At 40.0% G+C, this 17928-nt stretch overlaps 2 protein-coding genes across 3 annotated transcripts; one reads left to right on the top strand and one right to left on the bottom strand.

The window, feature by feature from the left end:
* Positions 1-1217: 1217 nt before the first annotated feature.
* rnf182 (ring finger protein 182) lies at positions 1218-2540 on the bottom strand. Its single transcript, XM_047027153.1, has one exon. The coding sequence runs from the start codon at positions 2193-2195 to the stop codon at positions 1356-1358; it is 840 nt and encodes a 279-aa protein (XP_046883109.1). The 5' UTR covers positions 2196-2540; the 3' UTR covers positions 1218-1355.
* A 1153-nt stretch (positions 2541-3693) lies between these two features.
* retreg1 (reticulophagy regulator 1) lies at positions 3694-17135 on the top strand. Of its 2 annotated transcripts, XM_047027812.1 has the most exons (9): positions 3694-4377; positions 5078-5184; positions 5876-5906; positions 13147-13267; positions 13505-13589; positions 14144-14266; positions 14803-14873; positions 15478-15601; positions 15804-17135. In XM_047027812.1, the coding sequence occupies exons 1-9, from the start codon at positions 4145-4147 to the stop codon at positions 16325-16327; spliced, it is 1419 nt and encodes a 472-aa protein (XP_046883768.1). In that variant the 5' UTR covers positions 3694-4144; the 3' UTR covers positions 16328-17135. The 2 variants fall into 2 exon arrangements, with proteins under 2 accessions (XP_046883768.1, XP_046883769.1); XM_047027813.1 differs by lacking the exons at positions 3694-4377; positions 5078-5184; positions 5876-5906 and adding an exon at positions 10247-10468.
* Positions 17136-17928: the final 793 nt, after the last annotated feature.

Genomic DNA, 17928 nt, shown 5'->3' with positions numbered 1-17928 from the left:
AATACAAAATGACTAGCGTGAGCTGTGATGGTTACCATCATACAGGTTTATAGCAGTCCATAAGAATATATATTCTACTTAACCATGATTAATACTCATGCAAATGCAATGTTTTCTATCAACAATTCTACTGGGCTCTTAATTGTAAGTTGCTATTGAATGATTAAGAACATTTTGACCATGAGGTAAATCTCTTTTTTGTACTGGATGCATACTGTACATGTGATTTTGCCTGAGTTTCATTCATCAAAAAGTTGACTACCGTACCACAGCAATGGCTTCCCACTGCCTGCATTCTAATTTCTTTAAATCTCTCCTTTGTTCTGTAAATAAGGCATTGAAACACACAAAATAACATGGCTACATTATAACTAATAAATACATATATCATTTATAATTACATAGCAGCTATGTTGTTAACAGGACTATAAACTGTTCACACAGCAGGCAAAACAAACAGCTATTTGAATTCCTGGCAAAGCCTTACGTGAAATAAATTCTCATTCATACAATATGGTAAAGGTTTTATTATTTCTTTTTTGTCGGATTCTTCTTTAGAACGCCCCCCTCACGTATGAGAAAGTGACACCAGTCTCGGTTTGGAATCTCAAATTGTTTAGTTGTTTACAAAAAGTTAATAGTTTTCAGAACAGAAGATCTGTCTATTTAACAGTCTATTTCTGTTAGTCATTTTAAAATGTTATATGTTACTATGAGAATACTGCAATTTGCTAAAAGTACAAACCAAAGCAGGGTTATATTGCACTTTTTCATAACAGCACTCTTTTATGTTGTGCCAGATTCAAAAGCCACGATTTGCCTGCTTATGCTCTATCAGGACTGTGACAAAAAATGTTGTGGTAGTTAAATCCTAAGCCACACTACAAGTTGCCACAGTTCGCAGATTTATAACGTTATTTTGATTAAGTACTACTTCATCCATGCACAATTCAATGCTCATTTAATTAAAATACCTAGACCCATTTATCTCTATAAGAGCTTCTTGTTAATTGCTCTGCAATTTTTGTATTCATTCTATACAGTCATTAGCCAAATAGATGATTCCAACACAAACTCATTCACACCCTCCAGGACTTCCCACTGTTAGTCTAAACAATTATACTTTGATCTGAAATGTAGATAATGCAGTAGTTAGTAGTTACAGTATCTTGAACATAATTGGTTTTCACACAATCTCCTAACTTCATCAAGTATGAGATTATAATTAAAGAATACAAATTTAAGAAAAGAAACATTTTACAGTTCTCATGTGACCCTTGTCAATGTCATTCAATTTGAAAAATATATTTAAAGATCTGGTGATTTCTTTTCAGCCCACCTACACAAGGATGGTTCTATGTGGGCATGCAGTCCCAGAACTCATGACAAATGCACTGACAGAAGCCATAGACCATGATCAAAACAAGGCTAGAGGGGACTAGGCTAACCAAGAGCACCCCTAGAATTGTCTTCTGCATAATGAGCAAGTAGACTCCCATTGGCAAGGAGCTGAAGTAGAGCAGTCCTAAGACCCACACCAGCGCCCTTGCCGAGGTCTGACACAGGAGGGCAGCGCAGTTCCACACTGTGCACCTCTGGGTGACGGACGCCATGGAGTCCAGGCTGGCGGAACGGTAATCCCTGCCCTGGATTGTGGCCACTCCTGGGGGGTGAGAGAGGGGCAGGTGAAGTACATGATCTTGGGGCGATGGAGGAGGGTGCTCCATGATGGTGATGACCACAAAGTTAGGCGAGCCACGGATTGAAGAGTAAGTAGTCGAGGTAGACAAGGAGGGGGATGCACTGGGATTGCTTCCCATCAGCGAGCTCAGTTGCCTGGGGCTAAGGACCAGCTCAGTGGGGCTATCATGGTGGTAGTGGATGTTCCTCTGGTTCCGGTTCTGGAGGGAAAGTGCTGCTACCAGGTTGCAGTCATCCGGTAGACTGCTCACCACCTCCCCAGGCAAACCGGTGATGTAGCGACAAAATGGGCACACCACAGCATTCGGGGGTGACTCACCAAGGTCTAAAATCTTGGTCAGACACTTGGCGCACAGACGATGGCAACACTCAAGTACCTTGGGCCGCCTCCCCCCAAGGCTATAGACACAGTAGCAGATCTTACACTCTAACTCTTCTGCATTGAACCCTTCCACTATACCCCCATCCTCTGTATTCCGTAACTGCCCCATCATCCTTTCTCTCTCTTGGTCGGTGTCTTGTTGTTCGTCTACACGTTTTGGTCAACAGATAGCCAGATCCCAGGTCCATGAAATTCAACATTGAGAAACATAATGAGCAGGAAGCAGCAGTAGATTCCTGTCGATTGAGGTAAAAAGAGCATTCCACCTCAGAGAAAGTTCTAGTTTCAAACTGTATGTCCAGGCTCCTCCGGGTGTGACTGTGTGTCAGAGAAAGTTATGTGGGAATTTGTGTATGTGTAGGGGGGCCCTAGTGAGTTCTATCCATGGGGGTGCGCGCATTGGAACATTTGGGCAAACAGTGTTTCGTGCTGGGCCGAAAGCCTTTCATGAATCGCATGGTGAGAGAGAGAGCGGCAGAGATAGAAGGGAGAGGCAGAAAGAGAGAGCGACAGGCAGAGATAGAGGGGAGAGGCAGAGAGAGAGAGGGAGAGGCAGAGATAGAGAGGGAGAGGCAGAGAGTAAGAGAGAGAGAGAGAGAGAGAGAGAGAGAGAGAGAGAGAGAGAGAGAGAGAGAGAGAGAGAGAGAGAGAGAGAAGAGAGAGAGAGAGAGAGAGAGAGAGAGAGAGAGAGAGAGAGAGAGAGAGAGAGAGAGAGAGAGAGAGAGAGAGAGAGAGAGAGAGGGAGAGGCCGAGACAGAGAGGCAGAGAGGCAGAGAGGCAGAGAGAGAGAGAGAGAGAGAGAGGGAGAGGCAGAGAGAGAGAGGCCAATAGTGAAAAACAGATAACTGTGAACACAGCATTAGAAGAGAACAAATACAGGCAATGGGACAACAAAGCAGAGCTTGTACAGACCAGGGCTGGAATTTTCGAGCCTGGCCTTTTGTTGCCCACTGAAATTCAGTCCAATTAGTGAGCCCCTACCCTCCATTTCATTTTTGTGCTTTTGTCTGTTAATGGTGTGTGTGTGTGTAGTGTGAGTGAGTATGTGTGTATATGTGCGTGTGTGTACAGTAGATGCAAGTCGTTTTTGTGTATTTGTGTGTGGCAGCGTATAATACTTGTGTAAAGTGCAGTCTGTGTGCACTTCTAAAGGCAATTAAAAAGTGGAACAGGTTATTGTTTAAGGATCATAATTTGGCACTAAACTGTGCTTTTGATTAAAGGCCAAAGCAATGGGGTTCACAGTTTAATGGGAAAAATGGGTCATTGTGTCATCCTTATTCAGTCTCTTTTATGTCTTTCAAAAGCCCATCATGAAAAGCCCCAACGGTATACATTGCCTTGACACTGACATTTTAGATTATAATAATTGATTATAATATTATTAATTATTATAATAAGATAATAATGTATTTATTATTACTGTTAATGGTGAAAATACAAACATTCAAAATGGGAATTGATAGACATTTAGTTCATTGTAGTAACGTTAGGCTAATAGATTACCGATCGATATGTGGTAATGATGGACCCACACCATTCCAAAAATGCATCCATAGTTTAAGTCATTTTGCAATGCCACCCACTGGTGAGAACTGGTACTCAATTCACTCTCAGGACATACTGAATCTCCTGGGGAACGATGGACCTAGGAGAAGGAGCCAGAAGGAATCCAATTTGAGAGCTCACGTGAAGCCTATATTGTCTGTACAGCACTTTTTTACTTCTGGTATTGAGAACATATATAACCAAAATAGTATGAAGAGCAACAGTTGGACAGCTGGGAAACTAATTTTATTACTAGATGTCGAATGCCAAATGTAGCTTAACTGTTTTTTATGCAAATAATATGCATCACCTTCAATTGAAACCTACAGTAACGTGGTGCTGCTTCCACAAAGCCTCGAGGGCGTCTGCTCCCGTCTCTGTACCTTTACAGCAGTGACGTCATTGCCCCTCACGACCCCGGCAGTCTGTCAATGACGTCGAAGACAGAACAACAACAAAACAAGCAGCTGGACTGCCAACAAGGAGCAAGCAAGAGGGGTACGTTCATATTCCATGGCGAGTAAGGTTGGAAACGACACTGAAGATGTTCTGACTGCGGTGCTGTCGGCGGGCGTAAGTGCATCGGTCCGGTCTAATGACTCAGGTGGGGCGATGGCGGCGGGGCAAGAGGATGAGCCAGCCACATATGCCGGTTGTTCTGTGTCTGGTTGCATCCTTAACATTGTCAACTGGAAAAGGCCATTCAGAACAACGGCACTTTTTGCTGCCATCAATTCTTTATTCTGGTGAGTATGACGCAGCGATTTTCTTCTTACTTTCAAAAACCTGTGTCGTAAAAATGTTGTCGAATAATTCCATCATTGAAAATATAATAAATAATTGATAATATTTTGTAAGTGACATACAAGAATCTAATATGACTAAAGAAAATCTGACCAATTGCATGCTATTTTTATGGATTTTGGTAGGCTTTAGGCTGTGTGTGCGTGTCTGTGTGTGTGCGTGCATGCGTGTGAGTGTGTGTGTGCTTAAGAGCAAAGAAACTATACTGCATTAGTTTTTCCAATGTAAACATTTAAGTCCAGTGTTTCCACTCAAATAGGCTTAAAATGTCCTGGATTTGAGTGAGATTAGACGCTGGGTTATGATTACTGCAATTAAGCTCACAAACTGTAAACAATCTGACGTGTAAAAAACTGAATGTCAGGGAATTGTGACAGAAATGTGTTGGAAATCATTTTGGGAGGAAAACAGTTTAATACAGACAGACTTAAAAACTGTCTGATGTATTGTTGAACTAAAATAGAATCTAATGTCCAATCATTTTATCGTACTACTGTACCTAAAACAATATGAAAATGTGCACACATACCAACAACGTAGGCCTATGTCAAAGAATGACATGCATCAAAGTATGCAGGAAGGTACTGCTCCAAAGGACATGCGCGACACTGTGTGACACACAAATACTTTTTCACCCTACAGGTTTGCAGCCCTAAGTTCCTACAGAGCTTACTGTCTTCTTGCCCTATTCATAGCCCTGATGGTGACAATAGTGACAGTCAAAGGCGTAGCTCTCTCCAGATCTAAAGGTGAGTCCATATCTGTTTGAATACAAAATGTCATACCATTTTATAAATGACTTGCGTGAGTGGACACCAACAACAAGATGGTGATATAAGCTCCAATACAGCTAGCTACTGTACTCCCCACTATTCACATATTAGTTCAGCTGGTAAATAGACAGCCTTTTATTCAGTAGCAGAATCCAGTACTAGCTACCTGAGAATAACAACCAGTTAGAAGTAAGCCCTTTGTCCAAACAATTGGCTGTCGCCCCATATCACATACTTGGGTAATCTCTCCCGGGTGATCACCTTTAAGCCTGCCATTGCTATTGTAACACAATTGGTTTGAGTCATGCTTATGTACTGAATTATCAAATCAATGCCTACTCATTAAACTCTAGGCTATAGCTCTATGGGCTGGTGACCAAAACAAACCAAACCAAACCGATGGGTCTGTTTTGGTGTGTACCACTTGAAAAACAACATTGGAGAACTGTGTGTCACTTTCTCTTTAGTAAGCAATTAAAAGATCATTGTGACTATCCAATTTTCCTGTGTGCAAAAGTGTCACATTTCATGTTGAATCAGTCTGATTCCAGCCAATATGCGGTCAGGCGCAGGCAGAACCAGTCAGATGACTGTCTTAACAGACTTAGTTAATTGATAGCTCAGTGGACCAAAGTTTGACTAATAAAATGTTTTCTTTCTTTCATAGGGGCCCACTTATGGCATAGTATGACTGGAAGGTAAGACAAGACGGGCAGGGCATGTTTGTAAGCATGTGTGTGCATAAGTGTGAAAAGAAATGGCTCTTGTTTTCTAGAGAACAGCTTGTTAAATCAGGCCAGTTTATGAAGTTGTATCAAATGTAAATGTTTATATGATTTCCCCCCAAAAGATTATAAGAGATCATTTATGTGCAAAGGTTATTTCTTGCTATGCCCCAGCAAATTATGGCCCCAGTTTGTATTTAACAGATTGAACAACCAAACTGATTATTAATTGCAACCCCAAATGTCTCCATACTAGCCCTTGTGGTAACCATCATTGTTAAAGTCAAGCAATCAGCTATCAAGTAACATGTCCTTACTTACGCCCACAATTCACACAAGTCACAAATCATGACGTGGCTTCAGCCCTAATGGGACATGTGTTTACCTTATCCTATTTGTTCAGCTGCCAGGAAAAGCACCTGTTGCTCATGTATAATAGGTCTTTGTTGATGTGAGTATCAAACCCATCGGTCTGCTATCATATGCTGGTGCTTCAGTGGCCGTAGGTCTAGTGGTGCCTGACACACCACACACAAACCCTGTTCTAGGTGATGGCGGCTGGATTGACCAGCCATTTTCCTTGCTCGTTGTCTGCAGTGTGCTTGGCTGACATATTCCATTGATTGTGGAACATAGCAATTTTGCTGTCAAACTGAGGAAGCACCTCATGTCCTGAACATCAGAAAGCAGTAGATTTTAGAATGTGGGTATGACAGTTGGGACATGGTAAACATTTTTATAGAACATTTTGATGGCTTATTTCAGATGTTATTTTAGGATATTCTATATTCTTATATATGTATATACAGTATATACATTATAGTATAGAGAAGAAAATGTCTGCACTAAACGATACATGCTGAGTAAGCAGTCTGTGTGATTTTAAAGTGCTGAGAATGAGCAAAAGGAAAGAAAGAAGTGCACCTGCTGTTTTTTTATTTGATTATTTTGCCATGTGTTTTATATCTGGATGTAACTGTTGTTTGTATTTATCTTATATTTGTCATCCCCGAACTCTTTGCATAAATCATAGTGAAATTACATCAAGATGTCTTCTACAACGTCAGTTTATTCTTTCCAGTAGCATTTCTGGGGCACCATTCCACCAGCCTAATAAGATGAAGAATCTCAGATCCACCATGTGAGATCACATGACCACAACATGGGGTTGATCCACCATGTGAGATCACATGACCACAACATGGGGTTGATCTACCATGTGAGATCACATGACCACAACATGGGGTTGATTGAAGACATAGACTGTACTAATCCAATCAGAGAGCCAATAATCCAACATTTGGGTGTTGGAATGCCAGGCATGGCATTATAATTTACAGTTTAGTGTCTATACTGTATTTATATATAGAAGCAGAATATTGAAAAATATATAAATAGGTTAAACAATATTTAAATAAAACCTTGCATAGAAAACACAAGCTAAAGTTACTAAGCAAGTTCATTTCAAGCAAGCTTGGAAAGAGTGTTGTTCAACAGAGAATAGCATTGACCAGTGCCCCAAGGGACAGCTGATTATCTTTCATTTAGCATTTTACCACCTACTTGCCATGCCTGGATCTGTCAGATTCCTTCTTAAAGCATGATCCACGTGATTCATGTCATGAAACTGTCATGTAATTAGACAACTATTACATCCATAAAAATTAAAAAACGTGGCCCATTCAACCTTCGTACTTAGGCACTCTTATACCATCAAATATTAAGCCAACTTTAGTTAACCCTAACTAATAATATTTAATATTGTAATTAAATAACATGAATACTAATATACTGTATTGGTAGTCTACTAAGAAGTTTCAGCCTACATTCAACCCTATAGGCGAAATGCCACAGCTGGCATACTGTTTGTGCCAAACTGGACGCGGTTCAAAAGCATTGTCTAACTTAAGAAAACTGAGATTAGTATAAAATATGTACTAAACTAGGACAAGGTCGATCAAGGTGGCCACTCATGAGATTAGTTATCATTATTTTATTATGTCAGTATGAGTATAGTGATATAGGATCAAATATGATTTCAGTGAAAGTAATGGGATCAGGACCCGATCCCAATTAATGCTTTGTGAATTTGGAGTTGAACACAATTCTCACCAACTGTAGCAGATACAATATAAAAGCAATGATCACAATGCATTGCCTCATCTGTAGTCCAGCATGTCTGTATCTCTGATGATCGCTGCCCTCTGGGATTTCATCTCTGTGACTCTCCCTTCCATGTGGTTTCTGGGCTGGAGACAGGGAGAGGGATTGTGTTGTTGTCATCTGCTGTTGTCTGTCAGGAGTGTCTTGTGGGTAATTGTGAGGCTGACTCCAGGTCTGGCAAGGGCTTGCAAGGGAGATTAGCCGACCCAGAATGTATGGTGACAGCTGGGTGTCTGAGCCGACAAGGGGACAAGGAGGATCCAAAACAGACCGGCCTGGGATCAGCTTTCCCTTTGTAAATCAACTACTAACACATCTTTGTTAATAAACATTGGTGAACTGGTTGTTCGAGTTAGCTTTGTTAGATGTTTGCCAAACTTGATCGACTACATTAAAGCATTCTCTGTATGCTTTACTTGCTAGTCTGATCACAGATATGTTCAGTATAGTTCTTTATCTTTAGACACAGGAATTTAGTGCTACAATGATGGTCAGAGCAACATGCTAAATACTAAGGCACCTTTTTCTATTTCCGTTTAAGTTGTCATTAGTGGTTTTGTAATCATGTCCAGTAGTCTTGTGATTCACAGGTATGTTATTTCTAAGTTGGATGGAATGGTTATGTCTTTCTAATGAACCTTTAGCCCTCTCGACAATCTCAGTGAGACTAACTGGCATGAATAAAGTGTGATCAATCTTATTTAAAAATGTAAGTTAAGGATGAGACTATACTTAATTTAAAACATGTCTCAGAATTCGCTGTATTGATTTGACAACTATAAACCTAGCTACTTCAAATTACATTAATGTATAGTTACAGATACCTAGCTTTATTACAACGTTTGTGGAATATTATGTATGCCACACTGTAATAAAAGCTTATGGAGCAAACATGCTGTTATGAGCCTTAAGAGAGCTAACATTTGCAAAACGTTTCTAGCAACCTAGAAATGACCTGAGGTGGCGTCCACACAACAGAGACAATGATGATAGACCAGAGATACAATCCTCAAAGACTTGGTATCTATTTGGTATCAAGAAAAATGTGTCATATTATTATTACTGGTTGGCCAGTTGGTCTTCTAGAAAGGACACACGTGTTGTTTGTTTTCACAACAACAGAGACGTTATGCTATGGGGTTGTGAAATAGGATGTGGAATGTAGTTTGTTTATGAATCCTGTGTGGGGAAGTGTGTGTGTAATTGATAGGATGACACAGCATTTCTATGGTTCCGGAACTGATCCCAAACCAGCAAACCTTACAGTTACTCACAATCTCAGACATGCTGGCAAGAACCAATCAGATTACTTGACGCAGAGAAACAGGGGTGTGCTTCTGAAAAAAACTTCTCATTGGACGAGGTCCTACTAAAGTGGGCAACAGAGATGCTTCTTCAGTTTGCACACCGATAAACTAGTTATGTGACTTCTTCGTCACAGTCAACTGATTGTTATGTCATTTGTCTTAAAATAAAAATGAGGTGACTTTGACTACTGCTGTTGATTTATAACACCTAAACCTTTTTTTCTAATTGATCTACTTCAAAATGGTTGTTTTCTTGTTTTTAACTAACTAATTGGAATACATGTTAGCTGAATTGAATATATATAAAAAGAGATTTTAATATAATTTAATATAGATAAAAAGGCTAATTTAAGCCTAGGAACCACAATCTTTCTAGCACAAGAGCTCTAACAATTATGGAACTTCTGAGAAAGAAAGTATCATATAATTCGTCTAATATGTCATCACACAGTAAAGATAACAGTAATTGTTTTTTGACACTCACACACGTAAGAGATACAACCTTAGGAACACTCCCTGGTTACTGTGTGTAGTAATGAAATTAGTGTCAACAATACTGTCAAAGTGTGTGTGTGTGTGTGTGTGTGTGTGTGTGAGAGAGAGGGTTGGGGGTGGGAGTCAGAAGGGTGAGGGCTGACACCAAAAGGGTGTTCCTACATCTGTTGTATTGACATGTCCCCACCTCCACCACCACCTAGCCCCCTCCCACCCCTCACCACCCCGTAGCCCCCTCCACCCCTCACCACCCCGTAGCCCCCTCCCACCCCTCACCACCCCGTAGCCCCCTCCACCCACGCCTCTGTCCCCTCTATAGTTGCCTGATGGAATGCTTCATGACCTGGTTATTTTTAGATGGGCCTGGTTGAAATAGCCAAGCTCAGGCCTCATGGAAGATAAACACACGCTGGTCTCTGCTGAGTTTGTATCTCAACGCAAGCATTGGCATTAGAGCTTTTCTGTGAAGTCCTCATCTAAAATCATATAATACTGTAGTGCTAGAACTGAACTGACAGAACCAACTGAACAAACCAAGATGTCGCCTGAAGACCGTGGAGCAGGACTGAGGTACAAAAGTGTCTGTGTTTGTGGCAGTCATTAGATGGTTCCCTTTGAACGACTTAATGCCAATTATTTGATTTGATATGATCTTTACTTTATTGGTTGTTTATGTTTTTTGTTTCTAGTAACCAGTCCACTTCCATTTTGTTATATAATCATTCAACAGACCTATAATGTTAGCAGAAGCAAAAAAAAGCTGTAAGGTTTAACTGTGTACTGCGGAAAAGACATGCTTGGAAGCTGGTGTGTAATGGAAGTCACTGTTTATAGTCTAGACTGGGGCTCGGTGGGGCACCTTGCACATATACAGAACATATTATTATGTTTGAAACTCAATAGTTTCGATTGTACACTCGGAGCAGAAATACATATTTACTCCCTTTGTTTTAAGAGTATTTAAATTACCTGGATGTTTTTGATGCCATCCCACACATTGTTTGCCTATTTATAAATACGTTGTCGCTGGCCTGGTTAAAGGCTCAAACATGTATCTCCCTATGTTGTTATAGAGATTACCAATTAGAAATGCCATGTCTCCCATACAGCTGCTTTGTGTGTCCAGCTGTCCTGGTTTAGTATGGTTGTTGTCATTGAAGGAGTCTCTTGCCTCGTTTTTAAGAAGTGTGAATAACCAACAAATAGCAGCTTGGTTCTGTTATGAATAAGTTCCTGTCTCTTTAGTAGATTTAGGGAGGTAGCTGAATGTGGTCAGAAAGTAAGAAAAACAGATGGCAGGATCAGGTTTGAGCTAGAGATGAATATTGGATATGAAATGTGTATACTCTGTGTAGGTACCAGATCCAATATACAAGCAGTGTAAGTAAGACTGTAATGTGTGATGGCATGACAGTCACAAGGGAACTTCAAAGGGTCTGAGTGATCATGTGACGAAACCGGTGTGATCCAATGTCTGTCAAGCGGAATGGAGTCAGATGTTACCTCTTGGATTTCACCCCTAGATGGAAACCTGTCCCGTGCCCTGATATTTCTTAAGGGCAATGTTACTTGCTTTCCCTCATTGTATGTTATCACTAATACCAAGAACCAGAACTTTTGCTAAGGCCTTTACACTTAGCACTGTCCTATGAACCAAATGGGCACACAAGGAAAAGTACTTTAGTCTTTAATACCCGTATTCCTGAAGGCTATTCTGAAGAGCAGCAAAACTTGATCTGTCACCCTGTTTTGGCCCTTTGGATTTACTGTTAATTAAACACCCTTTCCCTGTAACTTTCAAATACCAATATGTGTTGTTTTCTGTTTTCCCTTATGTAAAGTTGTCACCCAAGGAGATTGCTGACTTTAGAACTTTTACCAGGGGTTTACCAGACCTCATATTAAAGTACTGCCTTATTAACCTATGGCACACCTGTCTCAGTTGCGTTAGTCTCAATTTGGAACTCTTGATGCTTTCCAATGGAGCAGCATGGGTGGTCAACAAGGAATGAAGAAACCTTCATCTGAGTCGATTGGCTCACAGGCACAGTGTCACACGCCAACCAACACGTTTCCCATCTTCTAGGAAAGCTTTTGCCTGTAATATGAGAAGGGAATGGCAAGCTGATATTTTGTCACGTGAGGGGTGACGGAGGAATATTTGACCAGGTTTGGCAACGGCAGGGGAGTCGATTCAGTGGATATCTTGTTGTAGTGTTACACTCCAGTCTAAAGGCCCCAAACGGGATGAATGAAAGGGGATTGAACAACGCCTAAATGGGTAGTTGGCAAGTCTAAGGGAAAGTAGATCAAACAGCTGTGTGTTTGGGAAGGGGGCAAAGAGAGGTAACAATGTGGGGAAGGCCGCCATTTGAGACAACTTCCGTTAATAGATGCCTCTGACCTGCAAAATAATCCACAGTTTTCCCATACTTAAAGCCAAACCTTTTCCTTGAAGCTAAAGAGTAGCAGGTAAGGTATTCATCAAAGGTATATCATGTTTAAGGCACACTCAAAGAAAATGCATTCTAGGTACTGTAGACTTTGATCCCAATTTGAACCCCCCTCATCTCTATTTATTGGAATGGGCTCAACACAAATACAGTGCAATACAGTTGTCAGCCCTTGCAAGGTCACATGAGATTTAGTTTCAAGCACCTCATAAAGTTTGACCTACTTGCATGTCATTTGAAAAAGGCAATTAAACGGATTGAGTGTTGTTTCAAGCCAGATTGTGCTTCCTAAGCTCATCTGTCAACACAGTAGGTGTTTAAGGATATGGCATTGGTGTTAATGGGGACAAATCAGTATACCACCAGTTATGTTACTCCCATGATATTCATTTTTAATTTGGAAGTCAGAATGAAAGCAAAGGTTCATCAAATTAATTGTTGAATTTTTACATTGATTTTTTTTGCGTTATCATGGTGATGAACTATAAACGATTTGGGTCAGCTGTTTTAGCACTTTGCAGGGAACTGAAAGGTCTTAGGGATTGTACAGTGAGGCAGTGGCAGTGGCAGAAGGACTTCATAGCTACATTGTTCGTAGCTATTAACTTCATAGCTTTGTCCCATTGTACAGTGGGAGTGGCAGAAGTCATTCAGAGCTACATTACTATACTGTATGTAAAAGAGATGACTGCACACAGTTGGTTTGGTTGTACTCTCTTGAATTATTACACAACCTCATTTTGATAGAAATGTTTGAACTGTATCAACTGTTCACTTTCTGCCTCTGTTTTGCAGCTGGGAGATAGTGGACTCTGGACAGGACAGCAGGGCTGGGACTCAGTTCACCGACTCCTGGATGAGCTTCAAGCTCTTTATACAGGAGACATCCTCTTTCAAGCAGCAGAACCCAGGCAAGGTAAAACAACAATTATAACTTTTGGGTAATCATGCTGAATCGTGTTTTTATATGGTTACCTGTTTTAATGGACAGAGTACCTTTACAATGCATTTGCAGAATCTATTTGAATTAATGGATTTTACAAGTTAAAGAAAGATTTACTGTTTCACTTTATTTTTGTGATTTGTGCCATTAAGGCTATTTGCTCAAATGTTAGCTATGTTAATAAGTTATTTTGTGTGTTCTCCATTTTAGTTTTGCTTGCTGGTTTGCAGTTTATGCACCTTCTTGGCTGTCTTAGGACGTTACATTCCAGGGGTAATCATCTCATATGGTTTAGGTGAGTTTCTCTTTTATTTGCCTTTGTAACATTAATAAATCAGAAGGGAAGTTCTGATTTTGACACATGAAATCAAGCAGGTTTACACTACCTCTCTTAAAGCCCCTTCACAGCCAACACAGCAAGTTAATGCAATGATCGGCAAACCAGACTGTAAGCCTACTGCTGGTGCAGTAATTACTCAAAACAAATTTTGAGTTATTACTATGAGTATTGACCAAAATATTGATGATAATGCAATGTTAGCACAATTCTATTAGTCAGTCTTTGTCATAGAATGTATCATGAATGCTTGGCCATAGTGTTGCGTAATCACCATGATGCCATCAAAGTGTTCCTGCCAAACAGAAAAGATTAAGGTTCCAGAGTCAGAATTTCCCAGGACTCACATGATTGTGGGTTCCTGGAAATGCTTATCCCTAAATAATTCTCTCGTAGCCTCCGGTTGCACTTGTTGCTCATCACTTAGCAAGACACAATACGGGAACACACTGGTTGAGTTATTACCACCGCCTTCTGTCATCTGTCTTCCTTTCCCCAATTCTGCTCCTCAGTACTTGCCCTTTTTCTGTGGCCTCTGACGTCATCACATGAGTTTGGGTTGTGGCTGGAGCCAGTTCTGCAGAAGCTGGACTTCGGAGTCGGCGAGTTACTTCAGAAAATCAAAGTGAATCATGGTAACTAACTACATAGTGGCTGGCTACAAACATCTAAACACTACTTACACTGGTTTTCCCATGGGAGGCCTGGCATGTGAAATCAATCCATTACAGATTTCTGATTATACACTAAATGTTGTCATCAGTAACATCTGTTGGCCAACTCTATTTAAGTAAGATGATCTGATGTACTTTTGGAGTATTTCACCATTAAATGATAGAAAAGGATATCTGTTTCCATTCTAAGATAAACATGCAAACACACAATTGTACAAGTAACAAACTTACTACATAAACAATCACATTCAGGGCTGTCATTAATTGGTGGTGTAGTCAATTGTATACAGACACCATGTACAAACACATGCATCAAACCTAACCTAATCCAGTCTATAAATATGTGTGTGGAAAGGTATTCAGATCCATAGCTACACTACAACTGATGCACAACTGATCTTACGTGCTCCCTGCATGGTTCAGTGCATGGTCATCTACATGTATGGCTATGACAGAGGCTATTTGCAAAAGTAACTTGATTCTGTTTTACATTATAGAAAAGAGACTTCTTGAGGCCCAAACTGAGAGAGAGAACATTGAGGCTGACCTCTCCTCCCTGTTCCCCAAGGTTAGTTTGAATCTAATTAAGTTGATTGGCCCTTTGCTTGAAATTCAAAGCTCATGATCTGCATCTGCATTCTTGCTCAGGCCAGATTGTTAGGATGTTTGTAAAAATGATCAGTTTTCCCCTTAAACGCTGATTATGTTACAAATTTAGTTTGCAGTGATTTTGTGAGATGTTCTTCACGCAGGTCGTCATGTTCTGCCAGTTTTTTGAGGGCCCGCATCCAGTCCCCAAATTGATTTTAACCAAGCATGGTTCCCAACCAAAACAAAACAACGAAAAAGAGAATGCCAAAAAAAGAGACAAGAAATGCATGTAGAGTGTTCGCAGGCTCTGGGTGGTTATGATGGTTGCTATCCACACAAAGTATTTCTAACCTGTAAAATACTGCTAATAAGATGTACTGTTAATTTATCCAGGACACAGTATTTAATGGAGAGGGAGAACTGTTATTTTTGTGTGAAAGTTTAGTAAGTCATTAAATGGCTTAATAATGCATTAATATTTACAGGAAAACTCAATTTCCAAGAGTCCGTTTTTTAATGTTAATGTTTTTTAACTTATTGTACACCTTCCACCTTTCTGTTTATCCATTTATTTCCAAAAGATGGATTCTACTGTGTGTAAGGAGATGTCAGTATCAGACACAGATGTGTCAGACATCACATGGACGGAGAATGGAACTTTCAATCTGTCAGAAGGACACACACCCCAGACAGAAAACTCAGAGGGTAATTTGCTACTGTGATGCCACTGTAATCACTACCTCACCTCACATACACAAGAAGTGTCATAAGTACTAAAGATTCATAGTAAAAGAGAACACTTTAAAGTTGTTCTGTTTTTTCATAGAAGATGTCAAAGGTTATCTCACATACATCATTAACTCAATAGATAAAAAGAAAATTCTCTCATTTTTCACCACATGTGCAGACCTTGACCGGGAAGAGGTGTTTATTGGAGGCCTCCCAGAATTCCCCTCTCTTGACAATGGCATGGGGACAAATGGTGAAGATGATGATGATCTCAGCATTGGTCTCCCCACCCCTCCCCCACATCCTCAGTATCCAATCAGTTCCAAAGGGGAAATGCTGGTGCAGCCAGTCGATGCTTCAACCCAAGCGTTGAAACTTGTTAACAAAATGGCCAGCGATGCCATCACTGCTGCTGTTGCTGCCGCGATCCAGGAGAGAATAGAAGCTGCCATGGGTGTAACTGCTGTGGAGCCAGTGCGGCCGAGAATGCCTGACCCTGTGACCTTGGCACCACTAGACCTGGCAGATGACTCAGAGAGTGAAGTAGAGGACTTTGAGCTGCTTGACCAATCAGAGCTGGAGCAACTGGAAGGGGAGTTGGGTCTAGGGCAGAAAAGCCAGACCAAAGTTGAAGCCAATCCCAAACCTAGCAAGCCAACCTCATCTGGGGGATTCTTCTCAAAGCTCCTTGGGCGCCGTTGATTGGAGGAGCTGGAAGGGTTGTCATTGGTCATACTTATTGAGGACTGTGGGGTTTGGGAAAAAATATGACGGTATTTCCAGATAACCTTTTCAAGTTGAACTGCTGTAGGAACACTCTTTCTACATATAATGTATAGAAAACAATCCATCTGTATGAGAATCATTAACGTGGGATGATGGTCAGAGTTAGGCGCTGTGGTTGCATGGTAAGGCCATGTTTAGGCCTGTAGTGTTATTTGGGCAGGAAATAAGTGGGTCTTCCAGATTTTGCTGCCAAAGTATTTTTGTTTTCTTCAGATTTGTCCCATTCACTAATCTGTCATAATTATACAGCCTTATTTGACCAGACCCAAAGACAACATGACAATCACCTGTGCTTTCAGTGTAGCTTATTTTACTGTATGTCTATGTGTAATATTAGTTTCATGCACATTTAAGTCAGGCAGTAGTAGGCAATAGTTAACCAGAACATGCAACAATAGATTACACATAATAGTTATAATCAACATATTTTGTATCCTTTTTTTCTAATTTTGTATATTTTTTCATGAAAGACATACGTAGTTGATGGACTTGATCTTTTGTTATGACATGCAGACAAGCAATATTATGCATGGATATCTCAGTTTAGAACATATTAGAGGTAATGTTTTACTTATAGTGCATTGACATGAATGCTGACATAAGATTGTTACTGGCAAAAATACCTCTTATAACACACAACTGCTGTTCACGATAAACCCATTTTTAAATTTTGACATGTAACATAGTGATGCTTCTGTTGTTATTAAAGGGATAGTTCAACGTGTTCAGCGTTTAGTTTGATCTTGATCTAGAAATCATCTGATAAACTTGAAAAGAGGTAAAATTCCCAGCTGGCCTTTCCTTTTGGACCAGCTGGTCAACTAAATCAAGAACTAAAATTGGTTTCATTTGATCCATTGTTAAAGTAGTTGTTTTAAATAGGCTTGCAGCTGCCACAGCTTGGTTATTCAAAGATGAATTGATTCACCGATATTGGACAACAAGTTAAGTTTTGTCTTAATTGTCTTGAACTTTAGCAAACAATTATTAGCATGACACTTTTTATAGGCCAACTCAATTTCAAACATTCAAGCCAGCTAACCAGAAAGTTAGTTATCTTCTAATCTAGGCTAATATATTTGATTAAAAAGCTGACTTGAACGAAGGAACATAGTTAACGATCCAAATCCTTAATATTGGTTGCTTGAGACAGAAAACAAATAAAACAAATTCAGCTTCTAGATGTTAGTTAAACCAAGCTAAATGTTAAAGATGTTTCCATCTCTTTAACACATTTCATTGTTTTCTTTCAGCTATTCAGTGGGATGGCTTTTTGTATTTGTTATAACAGTATCCTTCACGGTGTTAATAAATGTTTTATTTGAATTTGCACCGTAATTGTTAATAAACAACTAGACACTTGAGAACATGAAATAATAACCTAAATGTATCTGCTCTAATAAACACATGTGTAATATTGCATTCGATTTCTGTATAAATAATAATAATAATGGCACAGAGGTTATTAGGTTAATGAAAAGCTTTAAATATACATATTATTTTCAAAAAGGTCAGAA

Source organism: Hypomesus transpacificus, chromosome 10, assembly GCF_021917145.1.
Source record: "Hypomesus transpacificus isolate Combined female chromosome 10, fHypTra1, whole genome shotgun sequence".
Classification (NCBI taxonomy): Eukaryota; Metazoa; Chordata; class Actinopteri; order Osmeriformes; family Osmeridae; genus Hypomesus; species Hypomesus transpacificus.
This window is presented reverse-complemented; position numbering and strand designations above follow the sequence as displayed.

Bases quoted from the DNA above. Each gene is read 5' to 3' on its own strand.
- retreg1 (XM_047027812.1), top strand. From the start codon at position 4,145: ATGGCGAGTAAGGTTGGAAACGACACTGAAGATGTTCTGACTGCGGTG. The intron at 5,185-5,875 runs GTGAGTCCATAT...TTTCTTTCATAG, and splicing joins AGCTCTCTCCAGATCTAAAG to GGGCCCACTTATGGCATAGT. The intron at 5,907-13,146 runs GTAAGACAAGAC...TCTGTTTTGCAG, and splicing joins TGGCATAGTATGACTGGAAG to CTGGGAGATAGTGGACTCTG.
- rnf182 (XM_047027153.1), bottom strand. From the start codon at position 2,195: ATGATGGGGCAGTTACGGAATACAGAGGATGGGGGTATAGTGGAAGGG.